This window comes from Carettochelys insculpta, chromosome 27, assembly GCF_033958435.1.
Source record: "Carettochelys insculpta isolate YL-2023 chromosome 27, ASM3395843v1, whole genome shotgun sequence".
NCBI lineage: Eukaryota > Metazoa > Chordata > Testudines > Carettochelyidae > Carettochelys > Carettochelys insculpta.
Genome location: NC_134163.1, coordinates 8,911,375 through 8,929,342, shown reverse-complemented (window position 1 = coordinate 8,929,342; position 17,968 = coordinate 8,911,375). Strand labels below are relative to the sequence as shown.

General features: G+C 46.3%; 1 protein-coding gene across 3 annotated transcripts in view; it reads left to right on the top strand.

Annotated features, from left to right (window-relative positions):
* SH3GL1 (SH3 domain containing GRB2 like 1, endophilin A2) overlaps nt 1-17,968 on the top strand; it is a 56,277-nt gene that overhangs the window by 24,317 nt on the left and 13,992 nt on the right. For all 3 annotated transcript variants that reach the window (XM_074978644.1, XM_074978642.1, XM_074978643.1), the window contains exons 2-7: nt 11,263-11,331; nt 11,429-11,501; nt 12,590-12,733; nt 15,332-15,465; nt 16,727-16,885; nt 17,484-17,587. In XM_074978644.1, the coding sequence (XP_074834745.1) occupies nt 11,263-11,331; nt 11,429-11,501; nt 12,590-12,733; nt 15,332-15,465; nt 16,727-16,885; nt 17,484-17,587 (683 nt within the window). The remainder of the gene's footprint in view (nt 1-11,262; nt 11,332-11,428; nt 11,502-12,589; nt 12,734-15,331; nt 15,466-16,726; nt 16,886-17,483; nt 17,588-17,968) is intronic.

Sequence of the window (17,968 nt, the reverse complement as noted above, 5' to 3'; positions counted from 1 at the left end):
CCTCCCACGGCCCCAACTCACCACCAGGCTTAACCCACCCCAACTGTCCCCCACCCCTGGATTTACCTTTCTGCTGCTTCCCCAGCTGCAGAACATGTGTTCCACCAGGGAAAAAGCCAGACGCCCACTTACACAAAATTCGGGTTACACGAGGGCACGTGGAACAGAACGTTTCCGTAACTCGAGGGCCTGCTGTATTCACAGAAGGCTGCTGTAGGAACCAGGAAGGCTTTGATGTGCTGTGCTCCACAAGGATAGCATTTCCATTCTAGTGGGGGCATTGTTTTGATTCAGTGGTTGGACGGGTTTGTAGGGGAAGGCAGAGGGATGGCCCACATCATCTTAAGTTGATGTTCAGTTGGAAGAGTGTTAAATCACTGCCCTTAATCGTTTAGAAGAGAACAAAATAGCAGAAGAATCCAATATGTAAAACCAGGTGGAAAAGTTGTTTGGTAGCAGGCAGATCAAAATGGCAAAGAAACTGGCCTAAATTTCTGAACTGACTAGTGGGTGTTTTTTTTTTTTTTTTTTTTGGTGCCTCAGGTAGGAGACCCAAAAAAATCTTACAAATCTAAAGGCCTCTAAGTTCTGAGAGCAGGTGCACAGCACTTTGTAAACTGACTTTTTACAGTGCCACAAACTGGGTATCAAAAACGGAGGCAACCAAAAATCACTTAGTGGTTTTGAATAACTTTGGCCAGTGATTTAATATAAAAATCCCACTCACGTGATCTTTTGTAGTGTCTCAGTTTGTCTGTTCTAGCATCCTTCTCTCTGGTGGCAGCCACTACTTGGATACTCTTACTAATGACACAGTCCTGTAAGGAAAATCCTGTTGCTGTCTGGGGTGGGGATTGCATCTTCCACTTTCAGGGAAAGCACTCACAAACTAGTGTTTCCATGAGCTCTCCTAATGTTTGCTGCTGCTGGAAGCGTTTAGGCATGTGTTGGTAGAACACACCTCCAGGTTGTGGAACATGCTGGGATATGTCCTAATGCCCCTTTTTAGCCATTGCAATGTGATTGGAGTAATAATGAGAGTGCAGCGGATACACCGGCTAAATATAATCCAAGGATTTGGGAAGGGCATGTGTATGTTTCAAACATTGCTATTATTTTATAGAAATTCATGGCATGAGTAATAGAGTGGGCAGGACAAAATGCACTTTATATCGTTAACAAGCTTCCTCGTTTCTCCAGTTTGTAATTATTGGATGTATGTGGCACAATATACCAAGTATTCCCCCTTTGATCCTTTTTCTTGCAAGTCAGTTGCCCTCTGCTTGATGGCAGTTGTGTACGCCAGTTGGTGAGCGAGTGATGGCTGGTGTGTGACCTGAACTCTTTAAAGAGTGTTACCTCACCGAGACCTATTTGGTGATATTCCCGTGACTCTAACCTGCTAATGGCATACCCACCCCTCTGACTCCTTTGCTTTAGTCCAAGATGCTACTGCAGCAATCAGCGTAAGGTATGGAATGTCTATTTCTGAATGTTTTCCTCCATGCACAGCCCTTCCATTTCTTTCAAAATGTTAGGAAAAGACCCAGCCTATTCTGATTCCCACCCTGCTCAGAAAGAAAAGAACTGGAAGGCCCCATGACATGGGATGTTTAAAGGAAGGCTGGACAAAGCCATAGGAAAAATACAGTCCGAAACAGCCCATGATTGGCAGCAGGTAGACTAGCTGTGACCAAGCCCGTCTCTTCCATTCCTGAGGACCAGGAGTTGAAAATGAGTTTTTAACAATGGTGCTCATGGCTGTCTCTGGAGGTGATGGAGCTACTGCAACCACAGCTGTGGTCACAGCAGCAGAGGCTGGGTGTGGCACTACACCCATCTGTCATTTGTAATCCAAGGTCATTGCTGTCTCAGGCCTATTTTTAATTGTTATTTCTCTATTTTAAAGGATATGCTGTAAGAGGTTTAGTCCCAGACTTTTGTTCACAAGAGATCAAAAGGAGGAGAAAAGAGACCTAGGTGCTCTCTGAGTATGTCTGGGTCCTTTCTCCCACCTGTTGATTTGCTCTTGACTTCTGAGTTTCACAGCCTTTCAGGGAAATCACATACCTTGTGCTGGTTCAGGGCTCACAACTGTATCACCTTGTGTAAATACTTGTAAGAACATTCCACCTCTGCTGATACAAGAAGAGTGAGTGGCACCTCTGAGATTTGGGTTTGTGGTTTTCCCTTGTCTTAATCTTGCTGTCTGTAATATTCTAACACTTGCTTCAGGGAGCTGGGAACAGGGAAATGTGTTAGAAGATCTTCCGGTCCTGCTCGGATGGGGTAAAGATAAGCAACTAATTTTAATCTTGCTCACTTCTCTTTCACATCTGCTGACTTAGGCAATACTGATTATTTCCGCTGCCCTCTTGATCCTACTGCTTTCCACACTGAGGGGTTCACCTTCCTCAGGGTACTGTTGATCAGGCTCTACAAGTGACAAAGAACAGGCAGTTTGAGGCCATGCCAGCCTTTGTTGGCTTCTCTGCTGCTCAATCTCAGCTGTGACCTCCCGTTTTTGCTGTCATTCCATTTCAAAATTGTATGAAGAAAACAGGAAGGGCAGAAAATGCAAACGGATTGCTGTTCAGCCAGTTCTTGAGGCATCTGGTTGGGACAGCTAGATCTCTAGATCATCAGAGAAGACCTCATTTCATTTTGTCTCTCCCAATATTGCATGGGGGCTAAGCAAGAGCCAGCATCCACTAAATCTTTGATCAGAGACTCAACAGTTCCCAGTTCCATTTTTAATTTCTTTTTCTCAATAGGTATTATTACCATTCTTATTTCTGGGGCACTACCAAATTCATTTTGGTCAATTTCATAAGGCACAGGGTTTTTTAAAGTGGTGAATTTCATGATTTCTTCTATTTTAAATCTGAAATGTCAAGATGTTGTAATTACAGGGAGTTGCATGTGGGTCGTTGGGCCACAGCATTGCCTTCAGAGCTAGAGAGGTGGCTGCTGGCCGGGAATCCAGCTCTGAAGAATTACAATATTGCCACCCTTACTTCTGCGCTGCTGCCTGCAAGTGTTGGGCCCCTTAGTCAGTAGTCGCCACTCTCTGGCCATCCAGCTCTGAAAGCAGTGGTACAGAAGTAAGGGCAAAATGGGTATGATATTACCATCTTTACTTCTGCAAGGCTGCTGGTGGGGTGCTGCCTTCAGAGCAGGGCACCCGGCCAACATTATGACCACCTCTCTCCAGTTACCTAGCTCTGCAGGTGGTGCAGAAGTAGGAGTGGGAATAACTTTACTCTCTTTAAAATAACCTTGTGATCCACCTGCAACTCCCTTTTGGATCGAGGCCTCCAATTTGCGAAAATCCTGGTCTCCCCTGTGAGCTCTGTGCAGTATAGGCAAGCAGTAGGCCAGATTTCATGGTCTGTGATGCTTGTGTGGGATTGTGACTTCGGTAGGCCCTACCTTTTCCATATGAGACATCGACTGAGCTGACATAAATGCCTCCAAGTGTCAGTGACCACCATCCTTGAAGTTCAATTTAGCCAACCCAGATTGTAAAGGGATCATGTGCAGTCACTTTGCTCTATCTTCCCATCTGCCCCAGAAGCCACAAGACAACACTCTGCTCAAGATTGTGCTACTGTTTTCTCCCCGTCATTTCTGAAGGGAGAGGCTTTGCAGAGCCCAAACAATTTGTTGCTTATTGTCCTGAATGAATGCAGGGAAAGGGTTAACCCTTAGAGGGTCCTCTGTGTGTGTGTGTGGGGGGGGGTCAGCTAAACCACTGGGGGGAAGAGAAATTCCTTTAAACTGAGAACAATTGCACTCCGAGGGTTCTTCGTCTCTGTGGCTGACGCAGAGAAGACTGATGTGATGGATCATAAGCAGTTTGAATGAATCCAGTAAGTCTCCTAGCTGTACCCTAATCAGCCATAGATATGTAAGTAGAAAGGAAATGTTTCATTAGATGTGATCAGGTTTTTATTTTGGGACTTGGTGTGGAGTTGCTCTGGTTAATGATTTGATTATTTCCCCTGTACTCTCTAACTTCTAAGTTGAATCCTGGGGAAGTAATTTTCTGTGCTGCAACTGGAATGTTTTGAGTTGTTTTCTCTCATTTTGTGAATAAATTGAGTTTTTTTTTTTTTAAGTCAGTGATTTGATTCCTGTGCTCTAAAGAGGGGTCTGTGTGTATTCATGCCTTTAGAATGGAAGGTCAGCTGTCAGATTACAGCTCTTTGTTTCCAGGCTCTTTCCTAAGGGGAGGTTAAGAGCTTGGGGTTTTCCCCATAGGGCAGTGTTGTCCCAAACAAAATTTAACAATCGCTGCAGGGCCCCCACCTGCACAAACTGCTGGTGACTCACTGGTGCTGCTGGCCGAGCTGCGCCGCCCTCAGTGAGCCACAGGAGGAGCCATCTTTTGCCACTGCCACCACACGCTTGTCCCCCCAAGTGATGGGCCACATGTTCAGAGGGCTGGCGAGCACCCCAAGTGGGCAGCTCTAACACGCTGCTTTGCCACACTGTGCTGCCTAGTTCAAAACTTGTGGCAAACGGACGCTATATTGGGCACCGTGGCCACAGGGAAACCTCTCCAGTGTGTGTTCTTGGTTAAAAGTTTTGTGTTTTTTTTTTTTCATTTGGGTGGTGGCAGTGATTACCCCCCAGGGTCAGGGAATCTGTGACCTTGGGCAGCTTTTTTTGAACAGACCCACAGAGGCAAGGCATTTTTAAGGTTTTTGTGGGCACCCGTTTTCTGCACTGAGAGAGGGGAGGCAGCCCTGACGTGTAAATTTAGCTTTGATCTCCCTTAGATTCTGAGCTAAAGCAGCGTCTCCCTGGCTCAAACCTCTTTAACTGTCCTGGTGGAGGGTCCGCAGCAGACTTTTTTCCTAAGTCTATTACAGGTAGATTTAGGGGCATGGGAGTTAGGCTGCACGCAGAGAAGAGAGACGCTGACTTGTTTTCTTCTTTGGGGAGGAGTAGCTCTTTGCAGTATATTGCCCTTCCCTCGTTCCATTCCTAAGGAAGCCTCCCAGTTTAACTAGACTCAACAGGAGGCAGCATCCATCTCATTCTGCCCACCCAGCAGGAACACCAGTAGAATTTCTTGAAGGGTAAAAGGAGGATTAAATTAGTCTGAGAGTGAGGAAAACTCTGAGTTTGTGGAGGGTTTTAAAACTTCCAGAATCACTGGTGACCAGTGTGGTTTATGTGGCATGGAATGCCTGCCTGAGTACAGGAGGAGCTTACGTCACTGGGGTTATTACAGCCTGTTGGGTAGAAAGCCTGAGTGGATGGATGGATAGACAGGAGACACAAGGAACTGCGTATTTAGTCACAAACATCTCAAATGTATTATTAATAAAAGTGGTGTTTCTCCTTCAACAGATGCAGCCTACACATGCATTGCCTCTGCACTGGCACGGGTTTCTTAAGAATGCTGTTTGGCTATAATGACTAATGCAATCACCTGCTGCAGTTAATGAGTGGGAAGGACAGCCTGGCTGCTGGAAATATACATCTTGGCTCTGAGTCCAAAGACCCACTCTAGATTGTCCATTGGAGTAGGGGAATGGTAGACAAGAGATTCTTGTTTTCCCTGCTTTGGAGTGAAATCTTTGGTCATTCTGTTACAGAATGTCTTCATCTTCCTAGATTAGCAGTTGCTCAGTGGAGATGTGTGCTGCGGGGGGTGGGGTGGGGGGTCTGAGCTTTAACTTTAAAAGTCACCTGACTCCTGGGCCAAAAAAGGTGAGCTACCTTTGTTTGCTGCCTGCAAGTAGATCAGGAGTGATCCCTCCATATATACATCCCAGTCTGCGTTGGTGATGGGTGGTATGTGTTTCAGGTAAATGTCTTGGCTCTGTTTTGGAGCATGCCGGGATTAGTCAGAGTCCTTTCCTAGGTGTGTGTTCTTACCACCTGTCAGAATCCCAGGCCGCCTTCATCATCTCTTTTCTATGAGAGCAGAAGCAAAGGAAGGAAGGAAAAGCCTGATTGCATTAGATGACAGTTGCTCAGAGTATCCCACACACACTTCATGAGGCTGGACAGCCTGGTGAGATTTCCCTTCATGATCTGGATCAATATGATACACAGGAATCTCACCTGGCAAGTGTAATTAATTTGAGTCATGCTGGGTGGACAACCAAAGCCTGAGCCACTCCCCCAGTGTTTAGAATGTCTTTGGTTTAACTACAGCAGCTCTTGTCTGACTGGTGTCTGCGGCCTTCAACTAAACCATTGCTTGCCTTCCTCAAAAAAGAACCTATTTTCCAGTTACTGAAACCAGTCCCCAGTGCGGGTCCCTTATTTGTCAGTTGTATTTTTCATATTGCAATGATTTATCCTGCTGCTTTTGATGAGCACTGTATCCTGTTGGGACAAAAGTGCCATTTGCTTTCCAAGCATTTCTTCCCTAGAGAGCTCTGTTCTGCCTCCTGCGGCTACGAGTGGTCTGATGGCCATTACAAAAGGAAAGAAGATGCGTATCTGGCTTCTAGTACTTTCCTGCTCTTCATAGTAGTTGTCCTCTGACCACAGACATGTAGTATCCATGTCCCCGATCCATAACCCTGCAGGCAGATTCTAAGAATTGTTTGGTGCAGTATTCATTTTCCTTTCTCCTTCTTCCTAGTCCCAGTTCTGAGGCCTGGGGGTTCTTCGGAGCTCTGAAAGTTGTTTTTTCTCCTCTGCTGTAACAATCATTTCTCCTACACGGCTTGTGTGACAACCCCCATCACTTTTTGCTAAGCAACCCAGGGCAGAATTCCCGCTGGAGATAACATTACTAAATCATCCTAACGCAATGATTACCAAAATTATTTGGTTAGAACCTTCTTCCTTGTGGCCAAAGGCAGATTGGAGAGCAGCAGCTGGTGCCCACCTCTGAAGGCAGCACCGTGTCAGCAGCAGCTCAGAAGTAAGGGTGGCAGTGTGAAAAGTGATACCCATTAATATAGGCAGTCCTAGTGCCCCATTGCCATGCTTACTTCTGCACTGCTGCTGCCATCCTGGAGCTGACAGCCAGCACCCCTCTTCCAGGTGAGGGACTGTGGATGGGGCTTCCACTGTCCCCTTTATCACTGCCTGTCTGGTGTACGTGGCCCTCCTGCACAAGTGCAGAGAACAAGGGAGGTGCCTCCCTTGTTCCATTCCTGTGCCTTCCTTGGGAGGCCCCACCCCTTAGTTTGAGCAGCATTGCTCTAAAGAAATCACTTGGTGCACCGTAACCCTTGGCTCCCTTCGCCACAAAGGCAACATGTATTATCCCCTCAGCATTTTGCACTGCCTTCAGCCCATCAAACAGCATTGGGAGAACAGGGTTCCTTATGTATGGACTCCCAGGAAGAGCACTGTTTTAGGCAAAAGTGTATTCAATCCATCTAAGTCAGCAGTTCCCAGCCTTTTCCAGACGAGGCCCCATTTTGACAATTGAGGAAGACTTGGCAACCCAAGGGTGGAGGGAAGGTGAAAATTACTTACTGCAAGAGTCTATTAAGTGGCCTGCCTGGGGTGGCTATGAATATGAAAGGTGGAGAAGCTGTCTTTGTAATGCGTAATTGGTTCTCTGTTGATAGCGATAGCTGCTGGATGTGGCAGCCTTGAGGAGCTGCAAATGGCTTTTTTGAGAGCAAGACAAAAAAGCTGTCAAGTAGCACTTTAAAGACTAACAAAATAATTTATTAGGTGAGCTTTTGTGGGACAGACCCACTTCTTCAGATCATAGCCAGACCAGAACAGACTCAATATTTAAGGCATAGAAAACCAAAAACCGTAATCAAAGTTGACAAATCAGAAAAAAATTATCAAGGTGAGCAAATCAGAGAGCAGAGGGGTGGGGAGTCAAGAATCAGATTAAGCCAAGTATGCCAAAGAGCCCCTATAATGTCCCAGAAAATTAGCATCCTGGGTCAAAACCACGTGTTAATGTATCAAATTTGAATATGAAAGAGAATTCAGCAGCTTCTCTTTCTAAAGCAGACTGAAAATTCTTCTTCAATAAGATGCAAACTCTTAAGTCATTAACAGAATGGCCCACTTCATTAAAATGTAGACTAACTGGTTTGTGGATCAGGAATGTTTTGATGTCTGTTTTGTGCCCATTAGCTCTTTGTCTGAGAGAGTTTGAAGTCTGTCCAATATACAAAGCATCTGGGAATTGTTGATACAAGTGCATCTCCCAGCTGCTGGCAACCCTTAACAAATCTAATCATGACCCATGTTTGGGTCCTGACCCATAGGTTGGGAATCCCTGATCTAAGTGTTTCTGTCTGGACTAGGGCGACCAGATAGTAAGCATGAAAAATCAGGGCAGGGCTGGGGTAGTAAGCACCTATTTAAGGCAGCCCGAATATCAGAACTGTTCCCATAGATCAGGACGACTCGTCACCTTAGTCTGGACAAGCAGATGGGAGCGTTATCTTTTTACAGCTCTGTCAAACACCTCACCTTTTCACCTATGTTGACATAGGCTCCACAGACACCTTGAGGTAGGTGTTGCTGTAGCTTCTTACAGATCTGGGTGTCCTTGGCTTAGAAACTCGGGTTGACTTTCTTTATCTTCCTACAGCAAGGCTTGTTGCTGAATCCCCCAGTTGATGTGGCAGGAGACTGCAGTGTAGGGATTAGAGCAAGTGGCATCTGTTCTGTCCCAGTTATTCTGATTCACTGTGTAATCTTCAGTAGTGTACTTACTCCTCTGTGCCTCAGTTTCCTGTCCGTAAGGTGAGGATGATGCTTACCTCAAACAGGGTAGTGCAGCTTGTTAAGAGCTCTCAGAGATCCCTGTGACTGAAACTGTAGAAGTACATAATATTATTTGTGTTTCTGAGGCAAAAGTGTGCTGGGGAAAAGTATGCTAGATCTGCCACGCTGGTGCTTTAAAGGAAGGGTAGTTGGTTTGTGCCCTTTTTTCTTGGCTTTCTGATGTACGAAGAAGGCCTAAAAATATGCATATGAATAATAAGGAACTGGCATGCAAGGTCTGGTCTTCTGTGTATTTTGCTGGAGGACTCTTTAGAATCTATATTATGGATTGGGAGTGCTCTCAGAACCCTGCATTCCCCTCTATATCCTGTCCCTCCACCTTCCTCTACTGTTCGTGTTACAGGGGTGTTCATTTAAAAAGCTGCTTGGTTTTATTAAGTGAATCAGAAACAGTTCCTTCTCAATCAGGCTTCACACCTAATGGTGTGGCCCTCCTAGTTTGCTGGTAAGTCAGAGCTTTGCAGAGACCTGCTTTTATTTTCATTTTTACATTAGAAATGCAAAATACTTCTTTAAAAAAACCTAAAACTTCCAGCCCTCCTTTACAAGAAACATGCAAGAAAAGAGGCCCTAGCTCAGTTCCTCACGCTCTCCATTTTCTTTGCAGGTCTTTTAAAAACTTTCTTGTTTTGAAGCGCTAAAAAAAACTCATCAGTGTCCCTTTATATTCTTCGTGTACTGTGTGTCTCAGAGGATCCTGCCCCAAGGAGCAGCTGTTTGTGCAGTGTTCTGAATGCTTATACAGCTCTAAGTATTTATTAAAGGCCATCAAAGGGCAAAGATGTGGTTTGGTTTGGTTTTTTTTTCCCCTGTATTCCTGATGCTGTACTGTGCTGCTTGATACCTAGGGACTGGGATTTTACTAAGTGACCAGTAGCACAGATTTCACTGTACAAAATAATGTTAAAATATTCTGAACTAGACTATGCAAGTGACTGCACCGCTCTAGCTCTTCTCTGTATGTAACTCCTCTACAGGTGCAACATAAAATGTCATGCATCCTTTAAAATCTGGCATCCTGACTTGAGAGGAGAAGCTGAGGGATTTGTGCTTTAGTCTACAGAAGAGTGAGGAGGGATTTCATAGCTGCCTTGGAGGCTGTTCTCGCTGGTGACAGATGGTAGAACAAGGAGCAAATGTCTCAAGTCGTGGTGGTGGAGCTCTAGGCTGCATATTAGGAAAAACTATTGCACTAGGAGAATGGTGAAGCTCTGGACTCGGTTACCTAAGGAGGCAGTAGAATCTCCTTCCATAGAGGTTTTTAAGTCCTTGTTTGACAAAGCCCTGGCTGGGATGATTTAGTTGGGATTGGCCCTGCTTTGAGCAGGGGATTGGGTTTGATGACACTGTGAGGTCTCGTCCAACCTTCTGATTCTAATATGAGAAAAGAGAAGCTACAACCTACACCCAACTACCTGGAGAAATTCTTTCTTTGCTTCTCGTTATGGTCTTTTTGCTGCTGAGGTTCTTCTTTGTTGTAATCAAGAGACCTGATTTCCCAAACCCAGAGTGAAAGCAGCATTGTGTCCTGTTTAAATATTTAAACAAAACTCAGTTAAATCTTGCACCCGCCCTTCCCCAACAGCTGTCTTGAAACAGTTCATTGTTGTCATTTCGGAAGCTGCATTGTCGTGCCTCTGAGGTTAGGAAAATGCAGTTTGTTGGTGATGATGTGAGCAACTAGACTTGTTGGCCGTAGTTTTAAAGGTGCACTTGAAGAGGCTGCTGGCTTCCTTGAAGTTCTGATGTGCCCTCAGGTGTGAAATCTAGGAGTACCGTTACTAGGAGGTTGCATGGTGTTGACTTAGGCCAAGTTCCTTGCATCCCTGTAGTCTTCTCCACTCACACCCCTTGTTGTCATCCTCCCAGCCTCTTCTGTTTCAGCACTCAGTACTACACACACTCTCTCCCTCGTATCAGGGGCTTTTCTTCTCCCCAGGTACCTGGGTCCCTCATTTTCCCACCATGCCAGGAACTCTGTATACCCCTGTGCTAGGAGTTGGAGTGCTTCTCATCCCTTTGCTTCAGCAGCGTGTGTCCCCATTACTTCCTTCCCCACTCTTTAGTTATTTGCATTGTTGTCATTTTAACTCCTGTTGGGCGAGGGGCCAAAGAGGAACTAGAGGCTTTATGTGGAAAGGTGTTACCAAATGCCATCAATCAGATCCTTGGCTGAAAGACCATCGGGCTTACAGCTGTGGCTCAGCTAACCCGATGGTAGGGGTTCGGTGTCTCTTCCACCCGCACTCAGAGGGGTTATGTCTCATTAGAAGCACTAACACTAATCACTAGCTTCAAAGAACCACATCTTTGTGGTATTTCCCTTACAGTTGTCTGGTGCTGCTGTAGCCGCTAACGGCCACTGAGGTTCAGTGCATATAAGCAGTACAGGTTCAGACACATGGGGTACGCTTCTGTAAAGTTGGAGTAGGCTGGCGAGGAAGAGCTGGATCAGCACAGTACTGAAATAGCCCCTTGCATGGCTGACACACACCTCCCTTGTTTTCTGTGTCTCTGCAGCTAGTCAGTGAGAAGGTTGGTGGAGCTGAAGGCACCAAGCTTGATGATGACTTCAAAGAAATGGAAAAGGTGAGTTGGGTAACAGATGGCTCCATGCTGCCCCCACATGTTTCAGAGCTGGGTGCTGACTGGGTTTCATCTCTTTTGGGTGTTCCTCTCCCTGCAGAAAGTGGACGTTACCAGCAAAGCAGTCACAGAAGTGTTAACCAGAACTATAGAATACCTGCAGCCCAACCCAGGTAAGTGCCCATAGCTAGCCCAGCACTGCCAGCATCCTTCTGGTGCTCCTCCCATTGCACAAGGCAGGAGACTGGCCTAAATTATACACAGTAGAGAGGCCCAGAAATGCCTGTCCGTTTTTGCTGCAGATTGGCCCCTTTGCAGTGGACATCTGGATTATAAGCATTGCTGCCCTCTAGACACTGGCTGGCACAGCTTGTGTGACAGCCATGTCCTTACCCCTTCCATGATCCAGTGGTGAATAGTCTGAGGGGTAAGTATGTTAGTCTGTATCTTTGCAAAACAAAGCAAGCAGTCCTGCAGCACCTTGAAGACTAACAGTATTGTTTATTAGGTCATGAGCTTTCATGGAACTCTTTCCAGAATCTGAAGAAGTGGGTCTTTCCCATGAAGGCTCATGACCTAGTAACATTGTTAGTCTTTAAGGTGCTACAGGGCTGCTTGCTTTGTTCTGCGATGATATAGTGATGTCTGCTTCTAGCTAATTAGTGCTTTGGGGCTCACATGAACCTAAATTTGAATTTGGTTGCCTCCTTGTGTCACTTCTCTTGACTCTTATCGCAGGGGCTTGGCAGTTGTGACCCTGTCCGCCCTCTAGTTATGTTTCACTCATCCAAGGGTAGCCCATGTCCTTGAGATGTTTTCTCTGAGCCCAGAGAAACAGACTGCCTTTCAAGTAGTCACCTGTGTCCTACAGGTCTGAGATGCAGCAGGCAAGGGAGACTGATTCTGGGGTGTTGAAGAATGGCCTCACCTCCTGTGAGGTACAAGGCAAATATTGCTGACATGCCTGGAGCCTGCCTGCCGGCTAGAGTCCAATCAGACTCGTTGAGTCAAGTACCCTAGGAGTTAACTAGAAGTGCAGGAGGGCTGGTGAACTCTTCTTTTGACCTTGTTGGCAAGCACTGAATTATTTTCTACTTGCTGTCTTGAAAGGGGCTTTTTAGAGCCAGTGATATTTCTGGAAGACTGACAATAAGGTTTCTTGGTGAGGGGAGTAACTTGAAAAACAAAGCTGGCAAACGGTCCCTGTTTACTCGTAAGTCCCCTGATTGCAAACACAGATGTGGCTATTTCTTTGTGCCAGCTTCCCGAGCCAAATTAACGATGCTCAACACGATGTCGAAGATCCGAGGTCAGGTGAAAAACCCTGGCTATCCACAGTCGGAAGGGCTCCTGGGGGAGAGCATGATCCGATACGGCAAGGAGCTGGGCGACGAATCCAATTTTGGTGAGTGTTCCCTGAAGCGCTCCCCTGGGCTGGTCAGCACATAAGTGAGCTGATAGGAAGTAAATTCCTCATACTGGGTTTCCTTCAATTTTACTACAAATGGCTGACCAAGTCATGAGTCAAGTGGAGAAAAAAAGGAAACTGACCAGTTAATATGCAGATAGGGAAATGATAGTTCAGTGGGGTCAGGAGTGGGGGGGCAGAAAATGGGATGTGAGAAGCTCCCTTGAAAGGAGTGGTGTCTGCAAACTGAACTCCTCGTATGCCTCGTTAGACCCCTAAGCCTGCTGCCAGCCATCTTTCTGCTGCTTTAATTTGTTTTTTCACGTGTCCTTTAAAGTGCTAGACGCTCCTCCAGCAACATAAAAAAACGCTGTCGGTCACTGCCATGGAGCAGATGCATCCCCAGAACAATGAGCTGGCATCTAGCCTGTCACGCAGCTGACAGTTCTATGGATGGTCAGAGGTTTGGCCCTGACTTCGGCTGAAGTTGAGCACCTTCTAGGAAATGCTGAGCACCCTCTTGCTCCCAGCGCCTCATGAGAAGTGCTCAGCAGCTTGCAGGATCAGACCAGCTTGTGTCTCTAGGGCTCCCCATGGGATAGGTGGTAGAGTGAGTGTCAAATGCTTATTAACTTTACGGAGGCATCTGTTGCTCCTAGCGTTGTAATGTGATCCTTTCATTCCATCCCAATCCTCTCCATGCCCCTAAAAGCGCTAGCCCCCCCTTACAAGAGGGGCACAGGGCATTTAATTGACTTTCCTAAGACCATTCAGGGAGTCTGGCAGGACAGAGACTGGAACCTAGAACTTCAAAGCCCCAGTCAGTTGCCTCTTCTTCTGAACTATCTTTGGCTTTTAAAGCATCCAGGAGAGCCCTGTGTCTTGGAGAAGCCAGCTTCTGATTCAGACTGAGCAAATTTGACATGGAAAAAATAGTGAGGGAAAGAGATCAAGAGCCATACAATGCAATTTTAACTGTAACTGCACTCCCAGGGGGCCACAGCCAAAAATCTTTCCGTGTGGTAATGCCTCATTCCCAACAACTAAACCACATGTGACTTGTAGGAGGAGTGAAACCATTTAACAGCAATAACAGTCCTCCAAAACATTGCAGCCTTCCCAAGTGGTTGGGTTGAGGATCGCTCGCACCTGTGTGATCACTTCACAGTGTGAGGCAGCACACTCCCTAATGCGGAAGATTAAACAGTAATGGGTTTTGAGGGGGAAAAGCGGACGTGCTCCAGTGATCATGACCAGCTCTCTTGTGAGCTGGAGGAGTCATTGCTGCAGTACAGGGTTTAAAAGCGGTCGAGGGATATTCAAGTTTTAAGAGGACCCTTCAAAACATGGCTTTCTTAAACGTCCTCCTGTTCTTAGAGACACCATGAGGTTTAAAACTTAATGTTAAAAACAAGTCTCTGATTCTCATTTATCCTCTTTTGATTCATACTACTGATAATGGGCCATTTCCACCTTGACTGAATAGACCTTGTCAGCTCTGGCCCTCCCTTTTACTGGGACCCCACTCATTAAATAGCCATCTGAAACCCACCCCCCATGCATCTGATGGAGCAGGTCCTTGCCAACGAAAGGTTATGCTCCAAAATATCTGTTAGTCTATAAGGTGCCACAGGACTTCTTGTCGTTCTGTTTAAACGAGACATCTTTCCCTATGTTTTGATATTTTGGGTTAACAACACTGAAAAACCTTTTTTTTCAAATGGCTAAAAAAGCTTTGTTTTGCAAATTTTTGTTTTAATTGCAGCAACAAAGATATATTAAAAATAGGTTCACTTTATTTATTGTAAATTACACTTTGATATTCGCCTGTTCTAGCTCACAGCTGAACTGCTTGGGTTGCAAACACTGTGGGAAATAATTTATTAATTCATAATCGCTTCCACTGGACTTTTAAAACATTAAATTACATTTTGAACTATTAGCTTGTCAGACTCTGGACACTTTGGTCAGGGAAGGCCTATACGAGAAAACTGAAAATAGAAGGGTTTTGTACAAACGTGGGCATAAATTGTGAGCGTAAACTGAATGTAGCAGTAATAGATTTGAGTTAATTGTCATAATGTGAATGAAAAAAAAATCTTAGTTTGCTGCCAACATGTAGTGAAGTGTTACTTTTAAAACAGATCAGAATGCTGTAAAATACTACCAAGACTTAACTGGGTTCACATGCAAATTTTCCTCTTCTGTAGCATCTTGCATCAGTGTGTTCCAACTGTTTTTATATAGACATTCCTTCATGATGTGTCTCACCCCGGTGAAATAGCAATTTTCTGCATTGTACAGGTGAGGAATTGGAAGCACAGAGAAAGGAAAGGGGTTGCCTGAGAGCACACAATCTGTGTCAGTACTGGAAATAGAATCTAGGACTCGCAATGCCACACCTTCTTGTCTAACCACTAGGCAACAGTCCCTGCCAATTCTCTCCCGTCGATCCACATGAAAACTTTTTGGTGTTTTGATACATGACTGGGGCTCATGCCTGCTCAGTGTCTTAGCAGAATGGCTCTGTGTGCAGCTGCCACAGATTCTGGCTTTTACTGGCTGGCTCTTTCTCTTTTCTTCCGTCACGTGAAGGTGACGCACTTCTTGATGCTGGTGAAGCTATGAAACGATTGGCTGAAGTGAAGGACTCGCTGGATATTGAAGTCAAACAGAACTTCATTGATCCTCTCCAGAACCTGTGTGACAAAGACCTGAAAGAGATTCAGGTAATGAAGAAATTTTTCTCTTTTTTCCCCTCTCTCTCAGGCTCTGGCCCCTTCAGGTTTTCAGCGCAGGCTGTAGGGTCCAGTTTCTCTCCAGAAGCCTATGTAGATGTGCATATACCATCTGTTTTTGTTGTCCTGTGTTTTCCATGGCTGCTCTGGCATTCTCCTCTAGTGTATTTAACATCCACTGCTGCCAGCACTGCTGTTTTCTGAACGACCATGCCATGGCATGTTTCTTGGAACAGTTTCCAGACTGATTCATTCACCCTGTAAGCTACCTTCATAATGTACTTCAGATCTTCTGACTTACATTCTGTCGCTGCTAGTACTTGGATTCTTTGCCTTGTGAATCTCTGAGACTGACAAACTGGTACATTGGTATGTCTTTCTTGCTCGCCTGTGTATCCTCTTGAGAAGCCCAGTAGCTGTCCCACTGAGGAGGTCTGTGCGCAGCTAACTAGCACCTTCCTCACACTCACAAGAGCCAAAGCTCTTGAATATTGCAAGGGTTTGATGTGGAAACCATTGAAACCTCTATCAAACCAGTGATAATCTCCTGAGAACAAGTTCTTGCTCACAGTGACTCCCGAACTAGCTATAAAACACAGAGTTACTGAGTAACCACAATCGTGGTAGGTGCTGTACAGCCAACTTAAGTGCGATGCGATCCCCCTTTGCCTTCAGTGTCAGCACAGATGTAACAAGCACAGGGCCTAAAACCAAAGTGTTGCATCTGAAAACTCTTGGCTGCCCAGCAGAGAGCTGGAGGCAAGGGGCCAGCTGTGCAGCTCTCCCTTAAGAGTGATTTATGGCAAGCAGACCCTTGCTGAACTGTGGCGGTTTGGTTCCACTCCAGCTTATGAACAGAAGGGGGGAAAATTTACCTTCTTGCCAGATTCTTTATGGCTGTTTCCAAACAACAAAAAAGAAACTGTTCCCAGTAGTCATAAACCTTCTGCTGGACTGGATTCAAGCAGTTTCCTCATCCCCTGGCTGCTGTTCAGTCCTGCCTGCTGCACACCCCTCCCCCCCCGTGGAGTGTTGCATTCTGGGATCTGTAGTCCGCAGGGCACTCTCTGTAGGTGATGACAGCAGTCGCCCGCTCTGGGTGTGGGGAGGCTGGGTGGCTTGGTTTTGTTCATTGAACATCTGCAGCCTTGGAGTACCTGGCACGTTGCCAAAGCTGCCCTTCCAGTGGGAAAAGTTTGGGTGACCCAGCTGATGGTTTTATTTTCACCACTCGTAATCATTCTCTCCCAAGCACCATCTGAAGAAGCTGGAGGGCAGGCGCTTGGACTTTGACTACAAGAAAAAACGTCAGGGGAAGATCCCAGATGAGGAGCTCCGACAGGCTATGGAGAAGTTTGAAGAATCCAAGGAAATAGCTGAAACTAGTATGCACAACCTTCTGGAAACTGACGTGAGTGTCCCCGAGGGTCGCTGCTCCTTTCCCTCTTTGCTTACCTGTGCACTGCTGGTGTGCTGCCGGAGTGTCAGCACCCCTGGACATGTATCTGGGGCAGTGGGGGGGCTGTGTGCTTTTTACTGGTGGAGGAGAGTGGGGCTCTAATGCTCACAAAAAAATATACATCTGTTGAGATCGTGCACCTCACACTGGTATTTCCATCCCCCTCCCCACAACAACTTTGCAAATGCCCTTCAGTTCTGACCCGGAGCCCCTCCCTGCTGTTGCAGGCCGGGGCTGGGACTGATTATTATATGAACGAAGTAGTGTGGAGACTCTTCCACATACACGCGTTGGTTGGGCTGTGGCTGACGCGAATCATTCGGTCACAGGGCAGAGTGTCCTCTGAACCCACGTCCCCCAAGGCACCAAGTTATCAGCCGCCATCTCGCTGAGCCTTAGCTAATGGCTGCAATTCTAAAATTTCTCATTGCGTGTAAACGGGAAGCTGCTTTCTGCACGTCTCCCAATGCACTCAACCCCCCAGCGGAGCAGTAGACCCCTCCTGCAGTAGCGTGTGAAAGCCGCTCATCACAGGTTATGACCCTTGCAGATCGAACAAGTAAGCCAACTCTCAGCCCTGGTGGACGCCCAGCTAGATTACCACAGACAAGCTGTGCAGATCCTGGATGAGCTCGCAGAGAAACTCAAGCGCAGGTGAGGCTTCCTAGGGCTGCTGCAGATCCTGCCAGAGGAGAGAAGCATGGTGGAAACTGTAACTTTGGTGCTTGAGGGCAGTAAATATCTGGCCCCATCCTCCACAGTTTGTTCCTTGGCATTAGGAGCCTTCCAGGATCATTTTATCACTGTATCTCTTTGACTTTCCTGGGGAGTGATTGTCTGTGTGATCAGTTTCCTATAGCAGGTACTTTGGGCACTGGCTGTGAAACCTCTCTGCATACTCCCTGGGTTAAATAATTTCTTGCTGCTTTTGGCCATCTCTGGATAAAACATGAGTGCTCCCAGTGCAATGGAAAGTGCAAATTGATTCATCCTTGAGGAGGGTGTGGGGAGGAAGGTTGGGGAGCAGGGCAGAGC